This window comes from Bos indicus, chromosome 5, assembly GCF_029378745.1.
Source record: "Bos indicus isolate NIAB-ARS_2022 breed Sahiwal x Tharparkar chromosome 5, NIAB-ARS_B.indTharparkar_mat_pri_1.0, whole genome shotgun sequence".
NCBI lineage: Eukaryota > Metazoa > Chordata > Mammalia > Artiodactyla > Bovidae > Bos > Bos indicus.
The window spans coordinates 101,711,606-101,732,713 of record NC_091764.1 but is presented as its reverse complement, the minus strand read 5'-3'; the positions used below and the strand labels follow the sequence as shown (position 1 = coordinate 101,732,713).

The following is a 21,108-nucleotide window of genomic DNA, read 5'->3' as shown; positions in this document are numbered from 1 at the left end:
GCTGCTTAGTCGCTTCAGTTGTGTCCGACTCCATGCGACCCTGGATTGAAGCCTGCCAGGCTCCTCTGTGCATGGGATTCTCTAGGCAAGAGTACTGGAGTGGATTGCCATGCCCTCCTCCAGGTTAGAGGCCTTATAGATAACCACAAAAATTTTTTTCCTAAAGGGTCCCTAACAGAAAAATAAGGAATCATGTAAAATGTTCTTCTTGCTCTTTTCTTTTTTTAACTGGAGGACAATTGCTTTACAATGTTGTGTTAGTTTCTGCTGTACAATAACATGAATCAGCTATATGTATATCTTCCTTCTTGAGCCTCCCTCCCACTCCCACAGCCATCCCACGCCTCTAGGTTGTCACAAGAGTACCCAGCTGAGCTCCCTGTGCTACCCAGCAGCTTCCTACTAGATATCCACTTTACACATGGTAGTATAGATATGTCAATGCAAATCTCTCAATTCATCCCACCTTCTCCTTCCCCCTGCTGTGTCTACAAGTTCCTTCTCTATGTCTGCATCTCTATTCCTGCCCTGCACATAGCTTCATCAGTACCATCCTTCTAGATTCCATATATATGTATTAAGATACAATATTTGTGTTTCTCTTTCTGACTTACTGCTCTCCTCTTGCTCTTTTGTTTCTTCCTCCTCTCAACCTGCTGTCCTCCTTTTCCTTTCTCAACAATATAGCCCCTAAATCATTCATTGGGTGAGACAGACTTAGGGAGCTTTTACATGTACGCATGTGGATGTATGCAGGGAGACAAAATCATATATGGATAAAAGTATAAGAAATCAGTAATCATAGTTACGCTGAAGGGGTATTTAGTGATTCAGAGTGGAAGAGAGAGTCACCTTATATTTTTAATAATGTTTTTTACTGTTTCCCTTTTTAACACATATACATTACTTTTTCAAAGATAAAAAATGTTTAGTTTTTTTTTTAAGACTTTGTTGATGTGGACCTTTTTTTTTTAAGTCTTATTGAATTTGTTACAACATTGCTTCTGTTTCAGGGTTTGGTTTTTTGGCCATGAGTCATGGGAGATCTTATCTCCCCAACCAGGGATCAAACCGGCACCTCCTGCATTGGAAGGTGAAGTCTTAACCAATGGACTGCAGGGAAGTCTCCAAAAAGTGCTTAGGTTTTTAAAATGTTTCAGACTTCTAGGACATTCTATTACAATGTTCTTAAGAAATTAGTATTTATTTTTATGAAATTACTATTAGCTGTTTTAAAGAAATTGTGAAGACTCTGTATAAATGGTGCCATAAGAGTTGAGAATTGGGGGTACTCTTTCTGCCCCCTTCTAGGGGTACTCTTTCTGCCCCCTTCTGATGCCTATGTCAGAAGCTTTCTCTATCTCCTTTATACTTTAATAAAACTTTATTACACACACACACACACACACAAAAAAGTTGAGAATTGACTTAAAGTGACCAAGGGTGGAAACAGGGAGATCAATCAGAAGGCCATTGTAATAATCCAGGTAAATAGATGTTTACCTAGTCTGGTGGAAGCCATGGAGAGAATGAAAAATGATCCAAATTGGGAGAAAAAGATTAGGGTATAGATGTATAAAATCACAAAGAGGTCACATTTTATTGACTACTGAATCTTTAAATACAGTTTTATACAAATGAAGAATGGATAATATTAACTATATAAAGACTATTTCAAGTTTTATAGATTAATGCTATGTAATTTATGGCAAATACAAAGTCCCTTGATGCTATTTCAGTTAAAAGCATCAGCTTTAAACACAGACATGTAAAGACATACAGTCAATCATACACTAATATTCTGAACTTAGAAAACCACTAATTTCAGAATAAATACTGTCTTTTTAATATAGTAGTAAGGAAGATGAAACTGTTAGTTGCTCAGTCGTGTCCAATTCTTTGTGACCCCATGAACTGAAGCCCACCAGGCTACTCTGTCCGTGAAATTTTCCAGGCAAGAATACTGGAGTGGGTAGCCATTCCCTTCTTCAGGGGAATCTTCCTGACCCAGGGATCTAATACAGGTCCTCTGCATTGCAGGCAGATTCTTTACCATCTGAGCCACCAAGGAAGGTAGCTAAAAAGATGTCACTTGGAATTTTTTAGCTTGGATCCAAGAAACATCAGCAAAATAAAATGTTTTAGAAAGACCTCCATATTTTGTTGATGTTGGACATGACTGCTTCACAATTAAAGCTACATACATCACAAAAGCACAACTTCAGGTTGTTAAAACCATGACTTTTCTTGCTAGTTCGAACTGTAGCTTTATAGCTCTAAATAAACATGCTAACACTTTACATAAATGGATTGAAAATATTATTTTCTTCTGATTCTAATTAAAAATACAGAAACACTAATACAGTGTTACATGAATAATTAAGAACTATTATCTATCTGTTAGCCAAGAGGCCACAGCACCACCAGTAACTTTTCCGTAATACCAAAGGGAATACATTCCACCTACTATGAAAGCTAGTTCTGGGCCACAGTCTTGTTTGCGTCATAAACTAACCCTGTGAAGGTGAGCTCTTTGGCTTCCCAAAACTTTTGTTTCCTTAGCTATAGAATTAAAGGAGTGTGCTTAAGATGGCCTGCAAGGGACTTTTCCACTCAAAAAGAAACTGTCAGCTTGAGACTCCTCACTGTGGTAAGATTTTTAAAGTGGAGTAAATTTTTTTAAAGGTAAATGGATATTTTTTTCTTACTGGAAAATGAAATTCACTCAGTCATGTGTGACTCTTTATAACCCCAGGCTCCTCTGTCCTTAGGATTCTCCAGGCAAGAATCCAGGCAAGAGTGGTTAGCCGTTCCCTTCTCCAAGACATCTTCCCAACCCAGGGATAGAACCCAGGTCTACAGCATTGCTGGCGGATTCTTTACCATCTGAGCCACCAGGGAAGCCCAAGAATACAGGAGTGGGTACCCTATCCCTTCTCCAGTGGATCTTCCTGACCCAGCAATCCAACCAGGATCTCCTGCACTGCAAGCAGATTCTTTACCAACTGAGCTACCAGGGAAGCCCTTTTTTCCTGGGCAATACCATAATTATAACTATTCTATACTGTTCTTCAGAAAATATTTTGCTCATGGAATTTCAGTCTAATGACTGATACTATTAAAAAACCTGAAAACAAAGCATCAGACAATAAAAATTCTGCTTAAAAACTTTAGAGTTTGTGATATTTGGGTTAAAAAAATGATACACCACTACCAATTGAAATATCCCACCTTTGAAATTTTAGTGCTAAGAATCATCAGAGCAGAGGAAATGGTGACTAAAGAGATTTCACCACTCAAGCTATTAAATATGTAATCAATACACACCAGTTGAAAAGTAAATACCCTGCCTGAAATACTATCAAGAAAGCAAAGTTAATGAAAATTGATTCTCACAGAAAAATATGATTCTTTCCACCAAAACACTACACAAAAAAATACATTATATTGAATGAATGAAACAAAAAAAATAAATAAATAAGGCCATCATGACTGAAAATGTTCTATGATGGAAAATGTTTTCTCTGTTCCCACAATACATGTATGTTCTGCTTTAGTCACATTGTTTCTTATTTTGTGTCCTCATCACAAGGCCCCCTTCGTAGGTTTTTAGTTGAATGCAGTTCCAGTTATCTTGCAAATCCAACTTGTCTTAGAGTCACAAGGAAAATCACTCCAGGCCCATTTGTCTTTGTCGTTAACAAGAACAACACATTTTTCTTTCTGATCATTGTTGGGTTCACGCTTGTGCCAGAATCTGAAATGAAAAAATATATATACACGTGTGTGTACATGTTGTGTGTGTATAGTAGAGGTCAGAGGACAAGGCAGAAAAAATGCCCCTAGTGAAACATTTACAGTTGCACTGTCCAACAGAATCAGAGCAATAGACTAGCATAGAGGTTCCTGAAAAGACAGTGCTCTGTTCTGAGTAGGCATTCTTATACTGGTATTGTTGTTGTTTAGTTGCTAAGTCATGTCTGACTCTTTTGCTACCCAATGGACTGTAGCCCGCAAGTCTTCTCTGTCCATGGGACTTCCCAGGCAAGAATACTGGAGTGGGTTGCCATTTCCTTTTCCAGGGGATCTTCCCAACCTAGGGACTGAACCTGCCATCTCCTGAATTGATAGGTGGATTCTTTACCAATGGGTCACCAGGGAAGCCCTACACTGATATAACCCATCTCGAAATGAATGTGGCTTGCTGTCTTCTTCCTACCTTTGCCTATAAAGCTATTTTACCCTACTTGGTATACTCACACTATCTGTGGGTTAAATGGTTTCTTGTCCACCCAATGCCACTGGCCGTCAAGGTTCTCACTCCTAAGTCCCAGGAAATATGAAAATCGTCTATCCAAAAATTGAGTGATAAAGTTCTGTGTAAAAATGTGAATTTTTATGAGTATATTTGCATTTATCAGTTGATAACCATTATTTTAGGAAAAGAGGTCAAATAAACTACTAGTTAAACACAAAAGCATTGGTTATATGTTTTCAGATCCTGCCTCTGACATTTATGATGTGATGTTAATAAGTGCTTTAATGTCACCAAACCTCAGTTTTCTCAACTCCAAAAGGGACAACTCCACTACTTCAGAGGGTCACTGTGAAGATTAAATGAGATCAGCTTGCAAATTACTTAGCATAGTTCTTACTGGGATTGGATTTTTAGGAAATTTTATTTTTTAAATTACCTTCATTAATTGATTGCATATTTCATTAAATTACACTTACTTCAAAGAGTTGCTGAACCTACAGCTGCAAAGCCATGGAAACAAAGTCCTCCAGGAAACCATGTTAACCAAGAATGGAGTAGAATCTGAGTCTGAGTATATAATATATGGAAATATATCAGCAGATGAATGGATAAGAAAGCTGTGGTACATATACACAATGGAGTATTACTCAACCATTAAAAAGAATACATTTGAATCAGTTCTAATGAGGTGGATGAAACTGGAGCCTATTATACAGAGTGAAGTAAGCCAGAAGGAAAAACATAAATACAGTATACTAACGCATATATATGGAATTTAGAAAGATGGTAACAATAACCCGGTGTACGAGACAGCAAAAGAGACACTGATGTATAGAACAGTCTTATGGACTCTGTGGGAGAGGGAGAGGGTGGGAAGATTTGGGAGAATGGCAATGAAACATGTAAAATATCATGTAGGAAACGAGTTGCCAGTCCAGGTTCGATGCATGATGCTGGATGCTGGGGGCTGGTGCACTGGGACGGCCCAGAGGGATGGTATGGGGAGGGAGGAGGGAGGAGGGTTCGGGATGGGGAGCACATGTATACCTGTGGCGGATTCATTTTGATATTTGGCAAAACTAATACAATTATGTAAAGTTTAAAAATAAAATAAAATTAGAGAAAAAAAAAAGAAAAAAAAAATATATGGAAATATACTGCATGAGGAAATAAATTTCAGCTCAGAAATGACTTTACCTTGAGATTTCTTTTTTTAGAATAACAAACATACATCTGAATTATCTGTCCTATTCTTTATCCTGAGAAGATATTTCAGTCCTAATTAACCATTCATTTATTTACTTAATCATCAAACACTTAAGTGGGCTTAGCACTGCACAGACCATTGGAGATACAAACATGGATAAAGCATGGCTGTAGCCCTCTGCAAATGGAAGAGCTGGGGTAGTGAACACTGAACCAAGTGCCCTGGTCATAAAATGCACAAAATTCTGTGAAAGTATCTCCAGATTAGAACAAAAAGGATGGAGTTGGGAAGGTGGTCAGGGTAGTTTTCTTGAGAAAATATAACATGAGTCAGATCTGGGAAGACCAGAAGATGTTGGCCATGTGAAGAAAAATGCAAGAGGAAGAAAGTCTTTCCAGGCAGATGGGGGAGAGGAAGCAAAGGCACAGAGGTGGAGCAGAGCTGAGAAATTCCTCTCTCTGCGAAGAGATTCAAACCAGCAGAGAAAATGACATAAGCCTCTCAGCATACCTGCTCAGCCCCTGTGCTGATGGTGGCCAGGTGACCTCCCATCCCAGAGCAGTGGCTTTCACTCTGAGCCCAAGTCTTGTTGTCATTAAAAGGAAAATAGCAGTTGGACTGGAAGGCTCTCCAGCCCACAGGACAGCAATTCCAGGTGCCCCCTCATGTGAAAATCAAAAGGAAAATTAGGTCCAAGGGAGCATACCATATATAACAAATCATATAGTTATTTTACTACGTAATATCCAATTAACATTTAAGAGAATAATACCAGGATTACCACAATCATTCTGTCCCCGCTATAAAAAAAAAAGATCCTGAAAATTACATTTCTAAATAGCTCCTAAACAAAAGTATCTGAATCACATAATGACCATGAGAAAATGACAAGGTTTTCTCTTAGAAGATGTGATCATTTTTCAATATCCCTATAGTTATTTACAACCATATTGAAAGAGTTCCTATAACAAAACTTTTGGCGGACATTTTATCTGAAGGAGGCAAAGAACCTGCTAAAATGCTCATGTAATGAGCCTTTACAGAATAAAAAAGATAAAGACACTTTGGCAAAGTTTACATATTCTAGGAGGGAGCAGTCCTTATATATCTGAATCAAAAGAAAATGTTATGCTTTGGCTGCCAAAAACAGCTCATAAATGTTTTGTTCGTATTCTCTGATTAGTTATTCAACTGCTCACAATCATGAAAATAATTCTACCTCAATTTACTGATGTCCGCTCTTGTGCCAGATTCTCATCTTGTGCTCTTTTCATCTCTCTCTTTATATAATAATGTAGAAATGATATGCTTTAAATCAGGCTATGAATTTTAATGGAAATAAGGAAGAAATTTCTTCGACTCTCTGTACCTTTCAGTTCTGGTTTCTCTCTGACACATATCACCTTTGGGTGCTGCTTTGGGAGCCTGAAGAACCCCGTTCCTTTCTTACAGGATAGAAAGTTGTGGTGAGTCACTGTGAAGAAGGGAAAAAAATCTTAATTTCCTTTTCCTATATAACCACTTACTTTGGGGGCATACTGCACTAAGTAAATTTTCTTTTACCGTAATAGTTAAGGTCCCCACCTTCTCTGTTCTTCCTACACAGTTCCTTTGTTTCAGCTCCAGGTGAATTGGTTGAAAAGAATTGTTGAAAATTAATATTTTCATTATTATGGATGTTTGTTAAGACATTTCAGTTGTGTCTGACTCTTTGGGACCCTATGGACCGAAGCCCACCAGGCTCCTATGTCTATGGGATTCTCCAGGCAAGAATACTGGAGTGGATTGCCATGCCCTCCTCCAGGGGATCTTCCTGACCCAGGATCTTCCTGAACCCGCATTTCTTATGTCTCCTGCACTGGCAGGTGCGTTCTTCACCACTAGGGTCACCTGGGAAGCCCTTAGTGTCCATTTTATGCTTTATGGGGGTAGTTTTGCAAACTTTAATGTCCATGTGTTTTTAAACATGTTTTTCTATCAATATTCGTGCTTAGAGTTGAGATTTTGGTGACCACTGGTGTTCTTCTGCAAAGTCCTACAAGTCTTACACACTTATCTTTTCAGTATTTTCACTTTGAAATATAACCAAGTCTAATGAAGTGAAAAATATAAGTGTACAGTTTATCAAATTAATATAAAGTGAACATTCCAACAACCCAGCTCAAAAAATGCAACATTACCAAAGCCCCAGGTGACCTTCACAGCCCAAACACGAATCCCTCACTTTCTCTTAAAGGTAATCATGCCATGGCTTTTAAAGCAATCAGTTTGTGCTTTGCTTCATGATTCTACCACTTCATAATCTATCACAAAACCATATAGATCAGATTTGCCTGCTTCTGAACTTTATACAAGTGAAATCATACTTTGGGTTCTGTATTCTGCTCAGGGTTGTCTCTGAAATTTATCTATGTTGTTTCATGCAATCATAACTCATCAGTTCTCATTGCTGAAAAGTGATCCATTATCTTAATGAACTAAAATGTATTTATGTTTTCTTCTTCTGGTAGATAATTGCCTTGTTTCCAGTGTTTGGCTAGTATGGGCTCTGCACCTCTGAGCATTTTTGACCATGTATCCTTAGAGATCACAAGCATGCATTTCTGTAAGGTCCATGCACACATATGCAACTGCTGGTAATAGGTTATACCTATTGCCAACTATGGTTGGGGCAACCTTTTTCAAAGCAATTATACTGCTGTATGAAGTATAATCTGTATGCAGGTAAATAAGCAACAGTTAGAATCAGACATGGAACAACAGACTGGTTCAAATAGCGAAAGGAGTACATCAAGGCTGTATACTGTCACCCTGCTTATTTAACTTATATGCAGAGTACATCATGAGAAATGCCAGGCTGGATGAATCACAAGCTGGAATCAAGATGGCCAGGAGAAATATCAATAACCTCAGATATGTAGATGACATGACCCTTATGGCAGAAAGTGAAGAGGAACTAAAGAATCTCATGATGAAATTGAAAGAGGAGCATGAAAAAGCTGGCTTAAAACTTAACATTCAAAAAAACAAAGATCATGGCATCTGGTCCCATCACTTCATGGCAAATAGATAGGGAAACAATGGAAACAATGAGAGACTTTATTTTTGGAGGATCCCAAATCACTACAGATGGTGACTGCAGCCCTGAAATTAAAAGACACTTGCTCCTTGGAAGAAAAGCTATGACCAACCCAGACAGCATATTAAAAAGCAGAGACATTACTTTGCCAGCAAAGGTTTGTCTAATCAAAGCTATGGTTTTCCCAGTTCTCATGCATGGATGTGAGAGTTGAACTATAAAGAAAGCTGAGCACTGAAGAATTGATGCCTTTGAACTGGGGTGTTGGAGAAAACTCTTGAGAGTCCCCTGGACTGCAAGGAGATCAAACAGTCTATCTTAAAGGGAATCAGTCCTGAATATTCATTGGAAGGACTGATGCTGAAACTGAAGCCCCAATACTTTGGCTACCTGATGGGAAGAACTGACTCCTTGGAAAAGACCCTGATGCTGGCAAAGATTGAAGTCAGGAGGAGCAGGGGATGACAGAGGATGAGATGGTTGGATGGCATTACCAACTCGATGGACATGAGTTTGAACAAGCTCTAGGAGTTCGTGATGGACAAGGAAGCCTGGTGTGCTGCAATCCATGGGGTCACAAAGAGCTGGACACAACTGAACCACCGAACTGAGTACTACTGTACACTCTCACCAGCAGAAATTCATTGAAGATCTAGTTGCTCTGCAGTATCATCAATACTTGCTACTGCCAGACTTTAATTATTACCATCCCCAAGGTTTTTAGTGGTGTCTCATTGTGAGTTGAATTTGCATTTCTCTGAAAACTAATGAAGTTAGAAATATTTTATATGTTTATCAGACATTTCATTTTTTTTTCTTTTCTATTCTGCCTGTTCAGGACTTAGCCCATTTTTCTGCTGTCAGTATTTTTCCTATTGATTTGGAACAATGGTTTAAATATTCTATAATCCTTTATTAATTATATGCATTAAAACCTTTTTTCCTATGTTTTCTGTTGTCACTCAGTGTTATTTTTATTGGACAGTAATTCTTACTTTAACATAGTATACTTTGGTGATAATCTCTTTAATGGCTAGCACATTTTGTCATATTTAAGAAATCATTCTCTGTCTCAAGATCAAGAATATATTCTCCATATTTTTTTCTAAAATATTAATTTGCTTTCATATTTTAATCAATTTTCCACCTTAGGTTGGTTTTTTAACATGATATGAGGCAGGAGAACAATTTCATTTTTGAATATAGATAATCAATCCTCTCTACTAATTGAACAGTAATTGAACAAAACTGTCCTCTCCATATAACTCTGCAATATCCCCTTCTGTTCACTTTTTAATTAATTTTCATTGGAGGATAGTTGATTTATTCCCTTCAGTTTTTTTTTTTTAATTCCCTTCAGTTTTATTTTGTTTGTTGTTATTTAGTCACTCAGTCCTGTCCAATTCTTTATGATCCCATAGACTGTATGTAGCCAGCCAGGCTGCTCTGTCCATGGGATTCTCCAGGCAAGAATAGTGGAGTGGGTAGCCTGTTTTATATAGAGTTCATAAATACAGATCTGTAACAAAGCTCTCAACATTCTTTCTCTATTTGTTTATCCTTGCACCTATACTATATTACTTTGTTTATAATAACTTCATACAATATCTTGATATCAGAAAGAAGTCTTCCAGCTGTTCTTTTCAAAGCCAGACTACAGTCCATCTGAAATTTGAGGGTTTTTTCCAGGTTATTCTTTTCTAGAAAGATGCAGTCCTTGTTATCCTGATCCAAAGTGAAGAATGATTTACACAGTCTCCAACCTTCCCGTGTATAGGAATGGGTCTAAGTTTCATCGTTCATTTCCTGGCTCAAGGCTGCACCATCAAAAAACAGAAGGTCAAGTATGTAGCTCTGAATATTAAATCCAAGCCCTGAGGCCTTTCTGGATTGGTATGTTGGAGAAGGTCGTGATAACAAAAGGTTTAGGGCAACTTTCTGAAAGTTTTTCAAGTGAATAATTCAAAGAGCATTCCACTTTGCTAATAACTTACCTACATAATTCGCAATAAAACAGGCACTTAGAAGTGACATGAAAAAAATAGCAATGGTCCAAGGGATCAGCTGGGAATGCTGGCCTCTTTCCACTAAAACAAAAAGAAAGATGAGTAGGTTATCTTCTTCTCAGCCACAAGAACTAAGGGAGCTAATGCCACCAATGAGAAAACTTAGAATGAGATCATCCAAAATATTTTAGACGTGGAAGAGAGCTCAAAGATTTCCCCTGAATAAATCAACTTTAGAGTTCACTGATAAACAAATAAATAAATTAAATATATTTGCAAATAAAATGTATTTCTTTGGGTTTTTTGGGGGGGATTAGGAACATGCTTTTTATTAACCAGACTCAAAACCCCCAAATCTTTAAAAATTGATAATTGTAGTACATAAAAACCAGGGCTCCTTTATAAACAAATAATGTTAAAATACAAGGAACACATGGAAGAAAAATCTTGTCACAATGCTAATATCCAGGCTATATAAAGAATTTCTAAAACCAATTTGAAAACTGAGCAAAAATTTGAGCAGAAAATTTGCTTAAAGTATTTAAAAAATCCATTAAACAAATTAACAAACAGCATGCTCAATCAGAGACATGTAAACCAAAATATTATGGCATGGTTTTGTCATATATCAAATTTTTAAAAGTAAATTGAAAATATGTAGTGTGGCAAGGCCTACAGGAAATAAACACTCAGTGAGGAAATAAATGTCACTACTGAACTATAAGCTGGAAAGCCTTTTAGACAGATAAAGTTAGGAACACTTATCAAATTTTAAATGCATTACATTTGCCACAATTTAAATTCTAGCACTCAAACCTATAGAAGCAGTTAAACTTATTTCTATAAAATGATATTCACTGCAGTAATTTTGGAAATAGAAAAAAAAACCTTGAAACCTAATACCTGTATGCTTATCATCAAAAGCAGACACAATAAATTATGGTGAATTCATATGATGAAATTCTATAAAGCAATTAAAATAATCATGTATACATGTATGTATTAACATAAAGAAGTCTCCAAAACATATTGCTACATAAAAATGTGATTGTCAGTACCATTGTACATCATGACCCCATTAAAATTTGGGTGGAGTGATGAGATGAAATGAAACATTAATTTCAAAATTATATATTTCTGCATTCATTCTAAATATATTTCTCAAAAGTGTTTTTTAATGTTCTTACAGTACAAACCCATTTATGTGTCACTTGAGTAGAACTTGAGTATAAAAAGAAATAAAGTCAGAACCTCAGGTTCACTGCTGTCCCAGTCAGTGTGTTTTCTGTCTCTCTCGTCTCTTTTTTTCCTTTAAACAATTTTCCCAAATTACTCTCTTTCATCTTATTTTTTTATATATTTGGTGTTCTCTCTTGTCCCTGTATACATTTTATAAAGAAGTTTCTAATACCCCAAATGTTTGAATCTATGTCCCCCCTCTTCACCAAAATCATTTTCACTTTCTTCAACTTCCTCCCCATCACCATCTTCAATCTTAATAACTACAACTATCATCAATTCATATTTTAAAATCTTAGTCATAATTAAATATGCTTCTTTAAAACTGAAAGGAAACAAATACTCACATTTATTTAGTGGTTCTTCTTGCCCCATTGTGTGTTAAATCTCTTGTGGTTCAGCGATGGAGAGAACCAGCAGCCTCAGCAACCTCTAAATTTTTTCCCCAGTTTATTCTGTGGATAAAGAAATATATTCAGAAATTCTTGAGATTGAACATTAATCTTGCCTATTCTGCTAAGATTAGAAAGCTCTCAATATTAAAGACAGCTCAAAAGAAGAAGTCTTTCCAAACACGGGAGTGTCCTTTGATTCACTCTAGGAGGGAGCAAAGAAAAAGGAAATTGAGAAAGCCACACTCAAAAACAGTAGAAATTTTCATAAGGTCACTACGCCAGTGTGTCATGTAGAATTTCTTAATTTATTTTTACTTGTTCAAGCAAAAAATGTAGCCATGCCCTAAAAGAATCACAACTTCACCTAATCAAAAGAATAAACATTTCCTCAGGTTTCTTTTCCTATATATATTTTCAAAGGTAGTTGTGTGCATGAGCTAAACTCTGCCTTGGATATTTGTCTGAACTAAGTTGCATGCAAGATGGTAAAAGGTAATGTGAACAATGAGCAAAAGTTTTTCATCTGCACAGCGTATGTATGTAAAGACAAAATACTTTTGTTGTAGAGTTGAGAAAAAGGTGGTGGAGCTGTTGATTAAATTCCCAAGTATGGCAACAAGGGAAATTAAGCTTCTTTGCCCTAATAGGGCAAAGAAGAGGAAATGAGAAATTCTGTAGTAAAGAACACAATCTTCAGCACAGGTGAAATGTACTAAACTTTGTTAACTTGCAAAGACTCCAAAACCAAGCCTAAATAACTTTTTTTTATGTATTAATTGATTTTTTTTTTTTTTTGGAGACTAATTACTTACAATATTGTATTGGTTTTGCCATACATTGTTCAGTTGCTCAGTCATGTCCAACTCTTAGCGACCCCATGGACTGCAGCACGCTAGGCTTCCCTGTCCTTCACCATCTTCTGGAGTTTGCTAAAACTCATGTCCAGTGAGTCGGTGATGCCATCCAAATATCTCATCCTCTATCTTCCTGCCTTTAATCTTTCCCAGCATCAGGGTCTTTTCTAAGGAGTCAGCTCTTTGCATCAAGTGGTCAAAGTACTGGAGCTTCAGCTTCAGCATCAGTCTTTCCAATGAATATTCAGGATTGATTTCCTTTAGGATTGATTGTTTTATCTCCTTGCAGTCCAAGGGACTCTCAAGAGTCTTCTCCAAAAAGACAATCTCTTTAACAAGTGGTGCTGGGAAAGCTGGTCAACCACTAGTAAAAGAATGAAACTAGAAGACTTTCTAACGCCATACACAAAAATAAACTCAAAATGGATTAAAGATCTAAACATAAGATCAGAAACTATAAAACTCCTAGAGGAAAACATAGGCAGAACACCCTCTGACATAAATCACAGCAGGATCCTCTATGATCCACCTCCCAGAGTAATGGAAATAAAAGCAAAAATAAACAAATGGGACCTAATTAAACTTAAAACCTTTTGCACAACGAAGGAAACTATAAGCAAGTTGAAAAGACAGCCTTCAGAATGGGAGGGAAAAAAAAAGAATGGGAGAAAATAATAGCAAATGAAGCAACTGACAAAGAATCTCTAAAATATACCAGCAGCTTCTGCAGCTCAATTCAAGAAAAATAAATGACCCAATAAAAAAATGGGCCAAAGAACTAGACAGACATTTCTCCAAAGAAGACATACAGATGGCTAACAAACACATGAAAAGATGCTCAACATCACTCATTATCAAAGAAATGCAAATCAAAACCACAATGAGGTACCATCTCACACCAGTCAGAATGGCTGCTATCCCAAAGTCTACACAATAAATTCTGGAGAGGGTGTAGAGAAAAAGGAACCCTCTTACCCTGTTGGTGGGAATGCATACTAGTACAGCCACTATGGAGAACAGTGCGGAGATTCCTTAAAAAACTGGAAATAGAACTGCCATATGACCCAGCAATCCCACTGCTGGGCATACACACTGAGGAAACCAGAATTGAAAGAGACACATGTACCCCAATGTTCATCACAGCACTGTTTATAATAGCCAGGACATGGAAGCAACCTAGATGTTCTTCAGCAGACGAATGGATAAGAAAGCTGTGGTACATACACACAATGAAGTATTACTCAGCCATTAAAAAGAATGAATTTCAATCAGTTCTAATAAGGTGGATGAAACTGGAGCCTATTATACAGAGTGAAGTAAGTCAGAAAGAAAAACACCAATACAGTATGCTGCTGCTAAGTCACTTCAGTCATGTCTGACTCTGTGCGGACCCCATAGACAGCAGCCCACCAAGCTCCTCTGTCCCTGGGATTCTCCAGGCAAGAATATTGGAGTGGGTTGCCATTTCCTTCTCCAATGCATGCATCCACATTAAGTCACTTCAGTCGTGTCTGACTCTGTGCGACCCCATGGACTGTAGCCTACCAGGTTCCTCCATCCATGGGATTTTCCAGGCAAGAGTACTGGAGTGGGTTGCCATTTCCTTCTCCACCAATACAGAATACGCATATATATGGAATTTAGGAAGATGGTAACAATGATCCTATATGCGAGACAGCAAAAGAGACACAGATGTAAAGAATAGTCTTTTGGACTCTGTTGGAGAAGGCGAGGGTGAGATGATTTGAGAGAATAGCATTGAAACAATATTATCATATGTGAAACAGATCGCCAACCCAGGTTCAGTGCATGAGACAGGGTGCTCAGGGCCATTGCACAGTGATGACCCTGAGGGATGGGATGGGGAGGGAGGTGGGAGGGGGGCTCAGGATGGGGAACATATGTACGCCCATGGCTGATTCATGTCGATGTATGGCAAAACCCACTACAATATTGTAAAGTAATTAGTCCCCCATTAAAATAAATTAACTAATTAAAAAAAATCTTCTCCAACATCCCGGTTCAAAAGCATCAATTCTTCAGCACTCAGCCTTCTTTATGGTCCAACTCTCACATCCATACATGACTACTGGAAAAACGATAGCTTTGACTATATGGACATTTGTTGGCAAAGTCATGTCTCTGCTTTGGCAACTGCACAGTGCAGGAGCAGCTGAGAGGAGCTACCCCACATTCAAGGTAAGGAGCAGTGGCTGCGGTTTGCTGGAACAGCCATGAAGAGATATCCCACCTCCAAGGTAAGAGAAACCCAAGTAAGACGATAGGCGCTGAGAGAGGGCATCAGAGGAAAGAAAGACTTAAACCACAATCACAGACAACTGGCCAATCTGATCACACGGACCACAGTTTGTCTAATTCAACGAAACTAAGCCATGCCATGTGGGGCCACCCAAGACGGCTGGGTCATGGTGGAGAGGTCTGACAGAACGTGGTCCAAGGGGGAAGGGAATGGCAAACCATTCAGTATTCTTACCCTGAGAACCCCATGAACAGTATAAAAAGGCAAAAAGATAGGACACTGAAAGATGAACTCCATCGGTCGGTAGTTGCTCAATATGCTACTGGAGATCAGTGGAGAAATAACTGCAGAAAGAATAAAGGGACGGAACCAAAGCAAAACAACACTAAGTTGTGAATGTGACTGGTGATAGAAGAAAGGTCCAATACTGTAAAGAGCAATATTGCATAGGAACCTGGAATGTTAGGTTCATGAATCAAGATAAATTGGAAGTGGTCAAAACAGATGGTAAGAGTGAACATCGACATTCTAAGAATCGGCAAACTAAGATGGACTGGAATGGGTGAATTTAACTCAGATGACCATTATATCTACTACTGTGGGCAAGAATCCCTTAGAAGAAATGGAGTAGCCATCATGGTCAACAAAAGAGTCTGAAATGCAGTACTTGGATGCAATCTCAAAACGACAGAATGATCTCCTTTCGTTTCTAAGGCAAACCATTCAATATCACGGTGATCCAAGTCTATGCCCCTACCAGTAATGCTGAAGAAGCTGAAGTTGAACAGGTCTATGAAGACCTACAAGACCTTTGAGAACTAACACCCCAAAAACATGTCCTTTTCATTATAGGGTACTGGAATGCAAAAGTCAGAAGTCAAGAAGTAACTGGAGTAACAGGCAAATTTGGCCTTGGAGTACAGAATGAAGCAGGGCAAAGGCTAACAGAGTTTTGCCAAGAGAACACACTGGTCATAGCAACACCCTCTTCCAACAACACAAGAGAAGACTCTACACATAGACATCACCAGGTGGTCAACACTGAAATTAGATTGATTATATTCTTTGCAACCAAAGATGGAGAAGCTCTATACAGTCAGCAAAAACAAGACCGGGAGCTGACTGTGGTTCAGATCATGAACTCCTCATTGCCAAATTCAGACTTAAACTGAAAAAAGTGGGGAAAACCACTACACCATTCAGGTATGACCTAAATCAAATTCCTTATGATTATACAGTGGAAGTGAGAAATAGATTTAAAGGACTAGATCTGATAGAGTGCCTGATGAACTATGGATGGAGGTTCGTGACACTGTACAGGAGACAGGGGTCGAGACCATGCCCAAGAAAAAGAAATGCAAAAAAGCAAAATGGCTGTCTGAGGAGACCTTACAAATAGCTGTGAAAAGAAGAGAATCAAAAAGGAAAGGAGAAAAGGAAAGATATACCCATTTGAATGCACAGTTCCAAAGAATAGCAAGAAGACTTCCTCAGCGATCAATGCAAAGAAATAGAGGAAAACAATAGAAGGGGAAAAACTAGAGATTTCTTCAAGAAAATTAGAGCTACCAAGGGAACATTTGATGCAAAGATGAGCTCGATAAAGGACAGAAACAGTATGGACCTAACAGAAGCAGAAGATATTAAGAAGAGGTGGCAAGAATACACAGAAGAACTATACAAAAAAGATCTTCACGACCCAGATAATCACGATGGTGTGATCACTCACCTAGAGCCAGACATCCTGGAATGTGAAGTCAAGTGGGCCTTAGGAAGCATCACTATGAACACAGATAGTGGAGGTGATGGAATTCCAGTTGAGCTATTTCAAATCCTGAAAGATGACGCTGTGAAAGTGCTCCACTCAATATGCCAGCAAATTTGGAAAACTCAGCAGTGGCCACAGGACTGGAAAAGGGCAGTTTTCATTCCAATCCCAAAGAAAGGCAATGCCAAAGAATGCTCAAACTACGGCACAATTGCACTCATCTCACACTCTAGTAAAGTAATGCTCAAAATTCTCCATGGCAGGCTTCAGCAATACGTGAACTGTGAAATTCCAGATGTTCAAGCTGGTTTTAGAAAAGGCAGAGGAACCAGAGATCAAATTGCCAACATCCGCTGGATCATGGAAAAAGCAAGAGAGTTCCAGAAAAACATCTATTTCTGCTTTATTGACTATGCCAAAGCCTTTGACTGTGTGGATCACAATAAACTGTGGAAAATTCTGAAAATGATGGGAATACCAGACCACCTGACTTGCCTCTTGAGAAACCTGTGTGCAGGTCAGGACAACAGTTAGAACTGGACATGGAACAACAGACTGGTTCCAAATAGGGAAAGGAGTACGTCAAGGCTGTATATTGTCAGCCTGCTTATTTAACTTATATGCAGAGTATATCATGAGAAACACTGGGCCAGGTGAAGCACAAGCTGGAGTCAAGATTGCCAGGAGAAATATAAATAACCTCAGATATGCAGGTGACACCACCCTTATGGCAGAAAGTGAAGAAGAACTAAAAAGCCTCTTGATGAAAGTGAACAAGTTGGCTTAAAGCTCAACATTCAGAAAACTAAGGTCATGGTATCTGGTCTCATCAGTTCAGTTCAGTTCAGTTGCTCAGTCATGTCCGACTCTTTGCAACCCTATGAACCACAGCATGCCAGGCCTCCCTGTCCATCACCAACTCCCAGAGTTTACCCAAACTCATGTCATTGGAGTTGGTGATGCCATCTAATCATCTCATCCTCTGTTGTCTCCTTCTCCTCCTGCCTTCAATCTTTCCCAACATCAGAGTCTTTTCCAATGAGTCACCTCTTTGCATCACGTGGCCGAAATACTGGAGTTTCAGCTTTAACATCAGTCCTTCCAATGAACACCCAGGACCAATTTCCCTTAGGATGTACTCATTGGATCTCCTTGCAGTTCAAGGAAATCACTTCCTGGCAAATAGATGGGGAAACAGTATAAACAGTGGCTGACTTTATTTTGGGGGGCTCCAAAATCACTGCAGATGGTGATTGCAGACATGAAATTAAAAGACGCTTACTCCTTGGAAGGAAAGTTATGACCAACCTAGACAGCATATTAAAAAGCAGAGACATTACTTTGTCAACAAACATCTGTCTAGTCAAGGCTATGGTTTTTCCAGTAGTCATGTATAGATGTGAGAGTTGGACCATAAAGAAACCTGAGTGCAGAAGAACTGATGCTTTGAACTGTGGTGTGGGAGAAGACTCCTAAGAGTCCCTTGGACTGCAAGGAGATCCAGCCAGTTCATGTTACACAAGATCAGTCCCGGGTGTTCATTGGAGGGACTGGTGTTGAAGTTGAAACTCCAGTATTTTGGCCACATGATGCGAAGAGCTGACTCATTTGAAAAGACCCTGATGTTGGGAAAGATTGAAGGCAGGAGGAGAAGGGGACGACAGAGGATGAGATGGTTAGATGGCATCACCGACTCAGTGGACATGAGTTTGGGTAAACTCCAGGAGTTGGTGATGGACAGGGAGGCCTGGCGTGCTGTGGTTCATGCGGTTGCAAAGAGTCAAACATGACTGAGCAACTGAACTGAAATAGGTCGGTCACAGCTTTTCTTCCAAGGAGCAAGCATCTTAATTTCATGGCTGCAGTCACCATCTGCAGTGATTTTGGAGTCCCCCAAAATAAAGTCTCTCACTGTTTCCATTGTTTCCCTATTTCCCATGAAGTGATGGGACCAGATGCCATGATCTTAGTTTTCTGAATGTTGAGCTTTAAGTCAACTTTTTCACTCTCCTCTTTCAATTTCATCAAGGGGCTCTTTAGTCTTTCTTTCTTTTTTTTTTTTTTTTTTTAGTTTTTCTTCACTTTTTGCCATAAGGGTGGTGTCACCTGCATACCTGAGGTTACTGATATTTCTCCTGGCAATCTTGATTCCAGCTTGTGCTTCATCCAGCCTGGCATTTTACATGATGTCCTCTGCATATAAGTTAAATAAGCAGGGTAACAATATACACCTTGACATACTCCTTTCCCTATTTGGAACCAGTCTGTTGTTTCATGTCCAGTTCTGACTATTGCTTCTTGATCTGCATACAGGTTTCTCAGGAGGCAGGCAAGGTGGTCTGATATTCCCATCTCTTGAAGAATTTTCCAGTTTGTTGTGATACACACAATCAAAAGCTTTAGCATAGCCAAGAAGCAGAAGCAAATGTTTTTCTGGAATTCTCTTGCTTTTTCTATGATCCATTGAAGGTTGGCAATTTGATCTCTGATTCCTCTGCCTTTTCTAAATCCAACTTGAACATTTGGAAGCTCTTGGTTCACATGCTGTTGAAGCCTCGCTTGGAGAATTTTGAGCATTATTTTGCTAGCGTGTGAGATGAGTGCAATTGCACAGTAGTTTGAACATTCTTTGGTATTGGAAAGAAAATTGACCTTTTCCGGTCTTCTGGCCACCGCTGAGTTTTCCAAATTTGTTGGCATATTGAGCCTAACACTTTTTTTTTTAATTTTATTTAACTTTACAATATTGTATTGGTTTTGCCATATATCAAAATGAATCTGCCACAGGTATACATGTGTTCCCCATCCTGAACCCTCCTCCCTCCTCCCTCCCCATACCATCCCTCGTCCCAGTGCACCAGCCCAAGCATCCAGTATCGTGCATCAAACCTGGACTGGAAACTCGTTTCATATATGATATTATACATATTTCAATGCCATTCTCCCAAATCATCCCACCTCTCCCTCTCCCACAGAGTCCAAAAGACTGTTCTATACATCAGTGTCTCTTTTGCTGTCTCGTATACAGGGTTATTGTTACCATCTTTCTAAATTCCATATATATGCGTTAGTATACTGTATTGGTGTTTTTCTTTCTGGCTTACTTCACTCTGTATAATAGGCTCCAGTTTCATCCACCTCATTAGAACTGATTCAAATGTATTCTTTTTAATGGCTGAGTAATACTCCATTGTGTATATGTACCACAGCTTTCTTATCCATTCATCTGCTGATAGACATCTAGGTTGCTTCCATGTCCTGGCTATTATAAACAGTGCTGCTATGAACATTGGGGTACACGTGTCTCTTTCCCTTCTGGTTTCCTCAGTGTGTATGCCCAGCAGTGGGATTGCTGGGTCATATGGCAGTTCCATTTCCAGTTTTTTAAGGAATCTCCACACTGTTCTCCATAATGGCTGTACTAGTTTTCATTCCCACCAACAGTGTAAGAGGGTTCCCTTTTCTCCACACCCTCTCCAGCATTTATTGCTTGTAGACTTTTGGATGAAAAGATGCTCAACATCACTCATTATCAGAGAAATGCAAATCAAAACCACTATGAGGTACCATTTCACGCCAGTCAGAATGGCTGTGATCCAAGAGCCTAACACTTTAACAGCATCATCTTTTAGGATTTGAAATAGCTCAGCTGAAATTCCATCACCTCCACTAGCTTTTTCGTAGTGATGCTTACTAAAGCCCACTTGACTTCGCACTCCAAGATGTCTGATTATAGGTGAGTGGCCACACCATCGTGGTTATCTGGGTCATGAAGATCTTTTTTGTACAGTTCTTCTGTGTATTCTTGCCACCTCTTCTTGATATCTTCTGCTTCTGTTAGGTCCCTACCATTTCTGTCCTTTATTGTACCCATCTTTGCATGAATTGTCCCTTGGTGTCTCTAATTTTCTTGAAGAGATCTCTAGGCTTTCCCCTTCTATTGTTTTCCTGTTTCTTTGTATTGTTCACTGAGGAAGGCTTTCTTATCTCTCCTTGCTATTCTTTGGAACTCTGCATTCAGATGCTTATATCTTTCCTTTTC

At 38.8% G+C, this 21,108-nt stretch overlaps 1 protein-coding gene across 1 annotated transcript; it reads right to left on the bottom strand.

The window, feature by feature from the left end:
- Positions 1–1,576: 1,576 nt before the first annotated feature.
- CLEC4D (C-type lectin domain family 4 member D) lies at positions 1,577–12,416 on the bottom strand. The gene is made up of 6 exons (XM_019961629.2): positions 12,137–12,416; positions 10,539–10,631; positions 6,835–6,939; positions 5,976–6,127; positions 4,261–4,376; positions 1,577–3,757 (listed from the first exon to the last, which is right to left on the bottom strand). Exons 1-6 carry the CDS (start codon positions 12,162–12,164, stop codon positions 3,610–3,612), a joined length of 642 nt encoding a protein of 213 aa, XP_019817188.1. The 5' UTR covers positions 12,165–12,416; the 3' UTR covers positions 1,577–3,609.
- Between the last annotated feature and the right edge of the window lie 8,692 nt (positions 12,417–21,108).

What these genes read in the sequence shown, in the direction of transcription:
- CLEC4D (XM_019961629.2), bottom strand. Translation starts at nt 12,164, where the DNA reads ATGGGGCAAGAAGAACCACTAAATAAAT. An exon ending in TTTTATTGCGAATTATGTAG is followed by an intron (nt 6,940 to 10,538) that starts GTAAGTTATTAG and finishes CCTTCTTCACAG; the next exon opens with TGACTCACCACAACTTTCTA. An exon ending in CCATTTAACCCACAGATAGT is followed by an intron (nt 3,758 to 4,260) that starts GTGAGTATACCA and finishes TTTTCATTTCAG; the next exon opens with ATTCTGGCACAAGCGTGAAC.